Source organism: Myxocyprinus asiaticus, chromosome 27, assembly GCF_019703515.2.
Source record: "Myxocyprinus asiaticus isolate MX2 ecotype Aquarium Trade chromosome 27, UBuf_Myxa_2, whole genome shotgun sequence".
NCBI classification, from domain to species: domain Eukaryota; kingdom Metazoa; phylum Chordata; class Actinopteri; order Cypriniformes; family Catostomidae; genus Myxocyprinus; species Myxocyprinus asiaticus.
The window spans coordinates 9,051,785-9,064,014 of record NC_059370.1 but is presented as its reverse complement, the minus strand read 5'-3'; the positions used below and the strand labels follow the sequence as shown (position 1 = coordinate 9,064,014).

Sequence of the window (12,230 nt, the reverse complement as noted above, 5' to 3'; positions counted from 1 at the left end):
GATATTATGATAAACCTACATTTCCCAACATTGTATAAAACAGAATAGAAACCTTAAGGCCAAATACAATGATGTACCATTCACTCATCTTTTTCACAGGTGATATTCCGGTATGCACTGGCTCTGTTCAAATACAGAGAGGAGGACATCTTAAAGATCCATGATAGTGTCGAGATATACCAGTACCTCCGTTTCTTCCCAAATACCATTGCAGATGGAAGGTGAGATGAAGGATAGAAAACAGAACAGAGAAGAAATGATTGAGAGAGAAAGAAACTGAAACCAATATTAGTCTGAGAGTGTAATAGGAGTGAAACAGTGCTATAGTCAAGCAACTTCTAAATGTAAACTTCTAAATGTATTTTTAAAGCATTAAAGGCACTTATTATGCATATTGTAACTTATTGCATCTTTTCAGAAACAACTGTAACTACAGTTGTTATAATTCTTACATATTCATGGATTCGCCTTTAAAGAGTGTGATGAGTGCATGAGTATAAACGAGTATGTATAAAAAGTATACCACTCTTATTATTAGTATAATAAGAGTATAATACTTGTTTTATATTTCTATAGAGTATAAGACTTGAAGTATTATAAAAAATTACAAATGTGATTATTTATTTAGTTTAACAACTGATTACTCTGTGCATTACAGTATAAGGTATTATGAATGCATTATATTTATACAGGCTTCATAGAAAGTGTACACAGATTTGCTCTTTATTTCTGCTTTCATTTCTCATTTTCTGTCTTCCACTCTTCAGTCTATGTTAAAGGAAGCTGTTGCTGGTATTGAAATTGAACCACTTTCTGCAATAGACATCGGCATATATAATTAACTTGAGCCATGAAACAAAGAATCTTGCATGTGTGTATGAGAATGCAGCTCTCACACACGGGAATTGAATATGGGTCAGATGACTGTATGATACGGCAGTTTTTTTAATTTTAAATGCCTTTGACATCATAAGCATGCACCTGCATCCTTTTTCCAGTGCATAGCATTGTTTCAAAACACAAAGAACAAAAGCTTGTTTAGGGAGTCTTTCGATTTTGATGGAAATACATATATCATCAGAGCAATTAAAGAGCAGATTTTTTACCCCGTTTTTCTGCATGAAGTTCACATCCATCACCGAAAAAAAAAAAAAAAAAATTTTAAATGTTATTTTGTAAATATATATATATATTTTCATTGGGCTATTATTTTTTTTTATAACAGTTTCACATTTCCCCCAAATTTTCATTAGGGTAATGCGTCCGGATGCTTTACCTTTTTTATCTCCAATGATGAATTACATTAGATCGTCATTACATAATACAAAAACTCACTGTAATACTTTTTTTTTAATCAACAGAAAAGCACTACAACAAACTACCATGATGTATACTGTAAATAAATTACAATTTCAATAATATAATATTTGTTTCGCTTTACAGTAATGAGAATGAGATTTCTGCATTACTGTAATGAAAATTTGGAGAAATGTGCCAAGATAATGTCACAATGCACAGTTTTAATGGTCTTAAAAACAGGCTTTGTCCCCCAAATTCTCATTATTGTAATGTGTCTGGTAATTTTACCTTTTTTGTAATTCTTGTTCTTAATGGTGAGTGACATTAGATTGACATTACTGTATTAAAATAATTCACTGTATTATATTAAAAAAAAACTGTAATACAATTTATAATAATAAAATCAAATCATGAACTTGTAAATTAGCATAATATGGGCTCTTTAAATTGGCATAAAGGCTATAGAAATATAAAACTGTATTTTATTTTGCATTATAGCAGTAAGAATGTAATTTTTGCATTACAGTAATGAGAATGAGTTTTCGGTCTTTCTTGTATTACGGTATTACAATCAGTTAATGTCATAATACAAAAACAAAATGTACATGTCTTAAAAATAGGCTTCATTTTCTTTGCATTAAAGTAATGAAAAGGAGTTGGGTGTTTTTTTCCTTTTATGCATTGCGGCAATGAAAATTGGAGAAAACGTGCTTTATTGTCTCTAAATTAGTCACAATGCACAATGCATTTTTAATTGTCTTAAAAAATAGACTTAATTCAAGAATAAGACTCTTGCATTACGGTAATGAAAATTATGGGAAAACATAAGTAATCTTAATGTTACTGTTACATTTACATTAATGTTACAATGCAGTTATTCATTTTCTTTTACAAGAACAAGATTTTTGCTTTAGGGTAATGAGAATTATTATTATTTATTTTTTTTACATTACGGTAATAAAAATTTAGGAAACTGTGCTTGTCATCAAATTAATGTCACAATGAATATCATTATTAATTGTGTTAAAATAGGCTTCATTCTCTTTTACAAGAAATACATTTTTGCATTACGGTAATGAAAATTAGGAGAAATGTGCTTAATTTGTTACTAAAGTACTGTCAGAATACAAATGGCCTTTAAAATAAGCTTAAATTTCTTTGAGCAATATATTATTATTATTATTTTATTTGTTTATTCTGGAGTAAAATATGAACCAGATATGTACTTAACAGATTTCATGAGATTCATCCTTTTGTTTACTCACCACTCCCTATCCTGTCTTCCTTTTTCCACAGGAAGCTTACGAGCATTGCCTTCAGTGACATGAACCCACTGCCCATGAAGCTGCTGCGGAACCGTTGCTCTGTGCATCTGGAGCACCTCCATGCAGAGATGAAAGAGCTGGAGAACTTACAGAAAGCATACAAAGCTGAACATGTCCAGTGCAAAAATAAAGAGCTGGATACACTGGCTAGTGAAGATGACGAAGACGTATAAAACGGCAAACATAAGCTCTTTATGCAGCTAAAGCCTTGAATGCTGAATGAGAAACACTAATTAAAGAGATAGTTCACCCAAAAATGAAAATTCTGTTACACTCACACTCCTGTTGTTCCAAACCCATATGACTTTCTTTCTAGATGACACAATTTTCATTTTTGGGTGAACCATTTCTTAAAAACAATGCACAAATGAATTGACAGGAAGGATCAATTTTAAAACTTTATCAGTAGGGGGCAGAAAAAAGCTGCACTGTTCAGTATTGGGCATTTTGAGGCCCTACCAATTTGCACGCACCTCTCAGCATATAGTTTGAAGATGTTGTACTGCACTGCTACTGTATATAAGACACGTCAAGTCTGGGAATCAAGCATGCTTATTATTATTTAAAGAAAATCACATTCATTTGATAAAAATAAACAATGAGTACCTTTTTTATATTTTGAGCAAAGCCTGTTTGAAAAGCTGACACACCTGAAGAAACTGTCATTACCCCCCCCCCCCCCCCCCCCCACACACACACACACACATTTTATTACTTGACAAACAGGATACATATGAAATCATATATATAAAAATCAAACAAATCAACCAAAACTTAGTTCAGTGTTACAAACAACTTTACTGCAGGTATAAGAGCTAATAGCTAATATCACACCAGAGGAGTAAACTGATGTATTGCCTATCAATGACTCTATCTGATGACAGAAACAGCCCATTCCCCTGTGTGACGAGAAGCACTGTTCCCCAAAATGAACAGGAGAAATAGACTCACAATCTCATCTGGTAAAAAGAAAAACAGTGGCTTGTCACATAATAAAGCTATTATTCTATCCGTGTTAAGTCACATATATTCTAATACCAAACAGTTCACGTTCCTACAAAATGGCTCAATGTTTTAGAGAGTTAGAAAAGTCCCAGGTCAGGAGCATGCAAGTCATCGATGTATGTGTGTGCACAGTGGTTTATGAGTTTTGCTAGTTTGGCTCTGTCTCTTTCTAATACGCCTATAGCTTTATGTCACAGGTGTTACTGAAACACTTTTAGTGATTTATAAAGGAATGGGAGAAAAAAGGCTGTGACAAAACCAGCCAACCAGTTTTCAACCAGGTAGTACAATAAAGTTTGTGCACTATTTAAATTTGGCAATAAAAAGTGTAGTTGTGAGCCAAAGCAAATATCTGAGGACAACAAGATCCTGTCCCAGCTATTACAACACTGGTGTCTACAGTAATGTAATTTTCTCAAGCAGTAGTTGCCCTTTTGTTCTGACCCTAAATTGTTAATTGTTTTGAGTCGCAAAACACTGATCTTAGTTCAGCATGAAAGGGTGAATCTCAGGAAACCTATCAAGAACATGTCTGGGTCCCATTTCATCCCAAAATCAAAAGAAATACAGAAATTAGAATTTAATTTTGCATTAAAATATTAAGCATATTTTAGGACCAAGGATATTTTGCATTGTGCATTATTATTTACAATACATGGCAATTAAGCCCATATCCGTAATGAAAAAAACCCCCCAAAAAACCAAAAAAAAACATATTCATTACTGTAATGTGAAAAAAAGACTAATTAAACTAATTGTACCGATTCTAATTGTATACCACATGATAATATTTACTGTACTACATTTAAATCATTTCTGTTATATATATATATATATATATATATATATATATATATATATATATATATATATATATATAATAATAATAAAAAACCTCAAAAGTAAAATGTCCCAATGAATAAAATTTGTATGTACATTTCTAAAACAAAATTAGATGAATAAAACTTAATTTAAGGTTTAATTAAAAATATATATTTTTTAAAGACTAATTTAAATTTGATGGAAATTGTTATAAAATTGACATATTAATCTTACAAAATATGCTTAAAATATTTTAAGTGCAGTAATGAGGATTTGGGGGAGAAATGTACTTAACTGTCAGAAAAATTATTTCAGAACGCATAATAATAATATTTATAAAATAAACATAATTGTGTTTTAGAAAAATATGATTTCCGCTCACTTTTGATGTTGTGGTCAAATGTGAGATTCATCCTAAAAGGCCATTTCCAAGCATATTTAAACAAACTACTAGTTCAGTCATCACCAAGTTTGTTACCTGATAAAACTATTGGTTGTATAGCCAGAAACAGAAACATCTCAAGTATTTAAAAGAAATTTTTGTTGACAGAGAAGATCTTCAAACATTCATGAAACATCTCTATATTGAATGCGCTATAAGACAATTTTACCTATAAATGTTTTTTTTTTTGTTTGTTTTTTTTTTTTTACAGATATCTTTAACTCTCTTTAAATGTTTGCCATCTTAGTGCAATATTTAACATGCTTTGAGCATAAGTTTTGTGAGGCAGATTATAATTTTCAAGATTAAAATTTTTTTTTTTATTAATTCATGCTCTTAATATCTCAGTACATCTCAAGTACGATTGTGTTCAATTCTGATTCCTCCAAAAAGGTCGTTGTGGTCTTATTCGAACACAATTCACAACATTTCCCTCCAATACAAGACACAAAAACATTAAATAATGAAAACTGTCAAGATAGCCCATATAAAGATTAATAAAGAAAAAAAAAGTTCTCAGTCAAGATTTATCAATATGTAGCAAGACATTTTCAAAACATCCATACAAAAGCTGCATTACATACATTTTTGCTAAGTCTGACATTTGTTAGAAAACAGACAAATGAATGGATGCAGATTCCTAAATTTATTTATATATATATATATATAGACACACACACACACACACATACATTCAGTATAAATATATATATATATATATATATATATATAGTCCAAAGTGGTATCTACCATGTTGTAGCTTTCAATGGGTAAGTTAAATTACTATGAAGGGAGCTGTTACCATTCCATTCACGTGCTATACTGCAGGGGCTTTCAAACTGGGGACCTCCTGGGGTCTGCAAAAAAATTTAACTGGCATATAATTTCAAATATTATGAAAAAAAAATTCTTTATAATTCACTATTCTCTGTAAAGCTCCTTTAAGACAAAATATATTGTTTGTTTTTCAGATACTTTTACAAATTTATTATACAGTGATTTTCACAATTTATTTAAATATATATATATTTTTTTAGGAATCTGCATCCATTCATTTATGTCTTTTTTCTAACAAATGTCAGACTTAGCAAAAATGTATGTAATGCAGTTTTTGTATGGATGTTTTGAATATGTCTTGCTACATATTGATAAATCTTGACTGAGGATTTCTTTTCTTTATTCTTTTAGTGTTTATAAATTGGATCTTTTCAAAATGTTTAGCAGATGTTAATTAGACTGCAATGCTTCCAAGATTAAACGCTCCACAAGGTTTGATAGCAAAAGTTTTCATGTCCCAGACAGCACACACACAGTTGAAGTCAGAAGTTTACATTCACCTTAGCCAAATACATTTAAACTCAGTTTTTCACAATTCTTGACACATAATCATAGAAAATATTCCCTGTCTTAGGTCAGTTAGGATCACTACTTTAAGAATGTGAAATGTCAGAATAAAAGTAGAGAGAATGATTTATTTCAGCTTTTATTTCTTTCATCACATTCCCAGTGGGTCAGAAGTTTACATACACTTTGTTAGTATTTGGTAGCATTGACTTTAAATTGTTTAACTTGGGTCAAACATTTTGGGTAGCCTTCCACAAGCTTCTCACAATAAGTTGCTGGAATTTTGGCCCATTCCTCCAGACAGAACTGGTGTAACTGAGTCAGGTTTGTAGGCCTCCTTGCACACACATGCTTTTTCAGTTCTGTCCACAAATTTTCTATTGGATTGAGGTCAGGGTTTTGTGATGACCACTCCAATACCTTGACTTTGTTGTCCTTTAACCATTTTGCCACAACTTTGGAGGTATGCTTGCTGTCACTGTCCATTTGGAAGACACATTGTGACCGAGCTTTAACTTCCTGGCTGATGTCTTAAGATGTTGCTTCAATATAGCCACATAATTTTCCTTCCTCATGATGCCATCTATTTTGTGAAGTGCACCAGTACCTCCTGCAAAAAAGCACCCCCACAACTTGATGCTGCCACCCCCATGCTTCACAGTTGGGATGGTGTTCTTGGCTCGCAAGCCTCACACTTTTTCCTCCAAATATAATGATGGTCATTATGGCCAATTAAATATTTGTTTTATTATACCAGAGGACATTTCTCCAAAAAGTAAGATCTTTGTCCCCATGTGCACTTGCAAACTGTAGTCTGGCTTTTTTATGGTGGTTCTGGAGCAGTGGCTTCTTCCTTGCCGAGCAGCCTTTCAGGTTGTGTCGATATAGGACTTGTTTTACTGTGGATATAGATACTTGTCTACCTGTTTCCTCCAGCATCTTCACAAGGTCCTTTGCTGTTGTTCTGGGATTGATTTGCACTTTTCGTACCAAATTACGTTCATCTCTAGGAGACAGAATGCGTCTCCTTCCTGAGCGTTATGATGGCTGCATGGTCCCATGGTGTTTATACTTGCATACTATTGTTTGTACAGATGAACGTGGTATCTTCAGGCATTTGGAAATTGCTCCCTAGGACGAACCAGACTTTTTTCCTGAGGTCTTGGCTGATTTCTTTTGAATTTCCCATGATGTCAAGCAAAGAGGCACTGAGTTTGAAGGTAGGCCTTAAAATACATCCACAGGTACACCTCCAATTGATTCCAATTAGCCTATCAAAAACGAATTGGCTAATTGCCTAAAGGCTTGACATCATTTTCTGGAATTTTCCAAGCTGCTTAAAGGCACAGTTAACTTAGTGTATGTAAACTTCTGACCCACTGGAATTGTGATATAGTCAATTAAAAGTGAAAAGTCTGTCTGTAAACAATTGTTGGAAAAATTACTCGTGTTATGTATAAAGCAGATGTCCTAAACGACTTGCCAAAACTATAGTTTGCTATTAAGAAATATGTGGAGAGGTTAAAAAAATTAGTTTTAATGACTTCAACCTAAGTGTATGTAAACTTCAACTGTACACCTCCGAGATGTCTGTTTAATAGCGAAAGCATGACAATCTAATTAACATCTGCTAAACGTCTTCAAAAGATCAGATTTACAAATATTCAAAATCATAAACGTCTAAAAGACATCTGCTGAATGTCTTGGTGAAATCTGAGAGGAAACGTCTTAGATGTAGTGCAGATAAGCAAACAATCTAAAAAAAATCTGGTTGATGTGTGCGTGCTATCTGGGGTGCTTTTAGTCTTAATTTTAAACATCTATCATTTTATCATTTGAAACCTAACAAATGTCTTTTTGTCAATGATTTTCTTACAAAGTGTATTTGTGTCATATTTATTGTCGAATAAATGCCAATGGTTTGATATTTTGGTGTATAATGCAAAGACATTTTTAAACGTATATTGCCATTCATACCCATTCATACAGTAACCGTGGATTGTAGTTTTTAAGCATGGTAAAATTATTTTGTAAAATAACACGGCTGAGCATAAAAAGTAAGAAATAAAAAGCATAGATGCTTCAGTATTTAGGATAAAAGAAAAAAAAGTGCTGCAACGCAGTATGATGTGTTTTTTTTTTTTTTCATTTACACAAAGAAAACCTATTAAAAAAAGGTTTGTTATGAAAACTTTACATAATAAAAACAGTGATTCTAGACATTATTAATACTGTTTCACTAGATGGCAACTGTTTTTTTTTTTTAGTCTTATAAAAAGGACATCACTACGAAAAATGCATCAGGCTTTTAAAATATGCAGCGCTCCAATATAAAGTGCTTCATTACATTGTTATCTCATTTTGTTTTTTACAGTTTCTTATTAAAATATTGTATTCCCTGGAGTGAAACCATAGTAAACATGTTACACATTGGTAAAAATAAACATTTTGGAATGTCTTTAAAAAGTCCCATGGGCTGATTTAGGTCAAGCAGAGCTTGTCCCGGGAGCCTACAAGAAAGAAACAAGTTATTAAAGACTCATAACTCCCAGAAAAATAAAGAATTAATCACAGAACATTAGGAGGAAATCCACTTCATTAATCTTCAAGCAGCAGAATGAAATGCCCCCCCAAAAAAAGGGTTACAAGTAAAAACTGGCAGCACAAAACTTGAAGCAAGTGTGAGAAGCCATGCATGTTGAGAGAGGATGTGATGATGTATGGAAAGCCCGTCTTGAAAGCAGATTCTCATATCTGTAATATGCCAACACCATTTACAGTGAAACATTTACATGGGTAGTTGACACACATCGTCCATTTCAACATCAAGATTTTAGGTTAAAATTTATAAGGGAAAGTGTATATTTTAGATGCTGTGATCATTTCATTTCCATTTCTCACCAATTTAAATCTATCAACATGTTGTAATCACCTTTTAGCTTTTTTGCAGTTCACATAAATAGTCCTGCGACATGCCGAAAAGTACAAATATTCCATCTGGTCTCTCAGTTTTAAGAAATATTCCAGTTGTTTAATACAAGTTAAGTGCAAATCGAGCATTTGTGGAATAATAGTGATTACCACAAAAAAAAAAACAAAAAAAAATAGTTACAGTAAGAAATTTACAATGGAAGTGAATGGGGCCAGTCCATAAATGTTCAAATACAGCATTTCAAAAGTATAGCCACAAAACGTGAACATTTTGAATGAGTGAATTATGATTTTAGTGTGATAAAATCACTTGCTAACTTTGTCAGTGTAAAGTTATATCCAATATTACAACTTCATTGCTATGACGACACAACACCATAAACCGTGTGATTTTATCACACGAAAATCATGTTAACAAGAATAATGTTTACATCTTGTGGCTACACTTTTGAAACGGTTTTTATTTTAATGTTTATGGACTGGCTTCACTTCTATTTTAAGTGCTTTACTGTAACCGTGATTTTTAAATAAACGAGGGACGAGTTGAAGATATTTTCGGTGGTAATCAATATTATGCTACAAATGCTGTCGATTGAACTTAAAGGGATAGTTTACCCAAAAATGAAAATTCTCTCATCATTTGCTCACCCTCATGCCATCCCAGATGTGTATGACTTTCTTTCTTCTGCAGAACACAAATGAAGATTTTTAGAAGAATATTTCAGATCTGTAGGTCCATAAAATGTAAGTGAATGGTGACCAGAACTCAGAAGCTCAAAAAATCACATAAAAGTAATCCATACAACTCCAGTGGTTAAATCCTTTAGAAGCAATTTTATAGGTGTGGGTGAGAAACAATCAATATTTAAGTCCTTTTTTACTATAAATCTACACTTTCACTTCCACATTCTGGTGTGAAAGTGACATTTCCTTTCTCATTCATCCACCTACTGGTCAGGGCTGAAAAAAGAAAGTCATACAAATCTGGGATGGCACGAGAGTGAGTAAAACAAGAGAAATTCTCATTTTTGTTTTGAAAAGTTGTATTGAACCCTGACTATTCCTTTAATATGAGGTCGTAATACAGCATGGATACAAGAATTAGCTAAATGTTGCTTAAGTGGATAGTTCACCCAAAAATGAAAACTCCGTCATCATTTACTCATCCACATGTCATTCCAAACTGTATGACTTACTTTCTTCTATGTAACACAAAAGTAGAGTTTTAAAGAACTAGTACTGGTGGACCTTTTCCATGCAAGCTTTCAAGCTTTAAAAAAGGATGCAAAAGCAGCATAAAAAGTGGTCCATGCAATCAAGTCCTCTTAAAAACTTTGCTTGAGAAACAGGCCAAAATTTAAGTCGTTAATCACACTGTCAATTTGATGAGAGAATTCTTATATTTGGGTGTACTGTTAATTTAAGACAGTTTTAGATGAGGTATAGCATGTCACACTACAGGAAACTGCAGACACTGCTTGACATTTCATGTCAACTACCCATATACAGTTGGTTCCAATTATATCCTATCAGACAAACTAACCTGTTCTGACTGAAAGATAATCACAGTATCCCAGAGCTGCACAATAATATTAATTCTGGTGTTTAATGTGCATGCTTTCCAGCGGTGAGTCCAGTAAGTTTTTGTAATGGTTCAACAATCCAAAGAGTGTCTATTTTCAGTGTCGACTTCAACGTTAACTTTCACAGCTGAAAGCTGGCCATTAGAAAACTGAGAATCCATCCCACCTGTTAAAATACAGGTGAAAATATGACCCCAATGTTACAGTGAAAGATTGTTTTATCATTACCTTTTCCTTTCTCTGATCCTGTTGTTTATCCAGACTGGTAGACAATTATTTCCTCCAAAGAGCAAAATGGTGATTTTAAGGCCACAGATATAAAAAAAATACAGTTAACAGCTGCCGAATTAGTTCAAGACAGTAAAAAAGAGGCATGAATGGACAAATAATAATAATGAAAAAATAATCCACAAATAAAAAAATAGATGCTCATGCTCTGTTAGTGCAAAGAAAGAAAGGATGGATGGAAGAATGGATATAGGGAGGCGATGAGGAAGCATTAGTCAGCATGCAGCAGCGACGGGCATGTTCTGGAGCAGAGTGCCCAGGAAGAAGAGGGTGGAGGTGGGCAGGCAGACCGACAGGAAGATGATCATGTCTTGGGTGAGGCACAGCACCAGCGTGTGCTCTGACAGGGCCCAGTCCACCAGCACACACAGCAGCAGATAATACAGGTGAAACTCCTGTAACATCTGCCACTCTGTCCCTGCCACGCCCACATCTCCACTCACCATGGCCTTAACCTCCGTCAACTCTACCTCTTCCTTGGGACGGGCACGCTTGCTGCGCCCCCGCTCCTCTATCGCCATTGACCTCCGGCTGTTCTCCACAAACTCCTGCAGGAAAGATGGGAGGTGTGAGCATTATAACTACAGCTGTCGACTTAATCGCAAGGGTTCACAAATGGTTATTCGGTTTTTGTCGGGAGTCGGGAACAAAGAATGTTTATTGTAATGGATGTCACACATGTGAGATGCGGCGCAACGGTCAAACACGGGTTTAGATACAAAAACAATTGGGAAAACAGCAAAGACGCACGCAAAACACAGCCCCAACCACGCCCTATACTTGAAAAACTGACCCGAACCTGGTCGGGTTGCAGACCTCTACTGCATATGTAATAACCGAATAGTAATTTTAGAATTCGAAAACAGGCGCATTGAACAGTTAACCAAAAAACGACTAACCGCGTTCATCCAACACTCTACGGACTCGTTGGAGGAAGAATGGCCATTGGCTAGTAAATTTTAGTTTTTAATCGCCAGACTTTTGATGACAACTAAGCGTAATGCAACTGAAAAAGATATTAAGCAAACCGAGACTATATATGTATATAGTATTCATATACATGACTTCACACAGTATAGTACAGTACATGAGACTGTTCATTTTATTTTCAGATTTCGATTTTGATCATTTTAATCATATTATAGCTTGTGCATAAATGTAAAAATTGTACATTCTATCAATTTATTTGAT

General features: G+C 33.7%; 2 protein-coding genes across 5 annotated transcripts in view; one reads left to right on the top strand and one right to left on the bottom strand.

Moving 5' to 3' along the window:
• The window catches only part of LOC127417592 (TBC1 domain family member 2A-like), a 65,065-nt gene extending 60,585 nt beyond the window's left edge, over nucleotides 1-4,480 (top strand). Inside the window, exons 17-18 of one of the 2 annotated variants that reach the window (XM_051657622.1) lie at nucleotides 100-221; nucleotides 2,596-4,480. In XM_051657622.1, the coding sequence (XP_051513582.1) occupies nucleotides 100-221; nucleotides 2,596-2,797 (324 nt within the window). In that variant the 3' untranslated portion in view covers nucleotides 2,798-4,480. The remainder of the gene's footprint in view (nucleotides 1-99; nucleotides 222-2,595) is intronic. The other variant, XM_051657623.1, reaches the window with a different exon arrangement.
• The window catches only part of LOC127417598 (choline transporter-like protein 1), a 173,561-nt gene that overhangs the window by 79,509 nt on the left and 81,822 nt on the right, over nucleotides 1-12,230 (bottom strand). Inside the window, exons 16-17 of one of the 3 annotated variants that reach the window (XM_051657633.1) lie at nucleotides 10,712-11,587; nucleotides 6,658-8,747 (exon numbers count right to left, since the gene is read on the bottom strand). In XM_051657633.1, coding sequence (XP_051513593.1) covers nucleotides 11,255-11,587 — 333 coding nt within the window. In that variant the 3' untranslated portion in view covers nucleotides 6,658-8,747; nucleotides 10,712-11,254. The remainder of the gene's footprint in view (nucleotides 1-6,657; nucleotides 8,748-10,711; nucleotides 11,588-12,230) is intronic. The other 2 variants (XM_051657634.1, XM_051657635.1) reach the window with 2 other exon arrangements.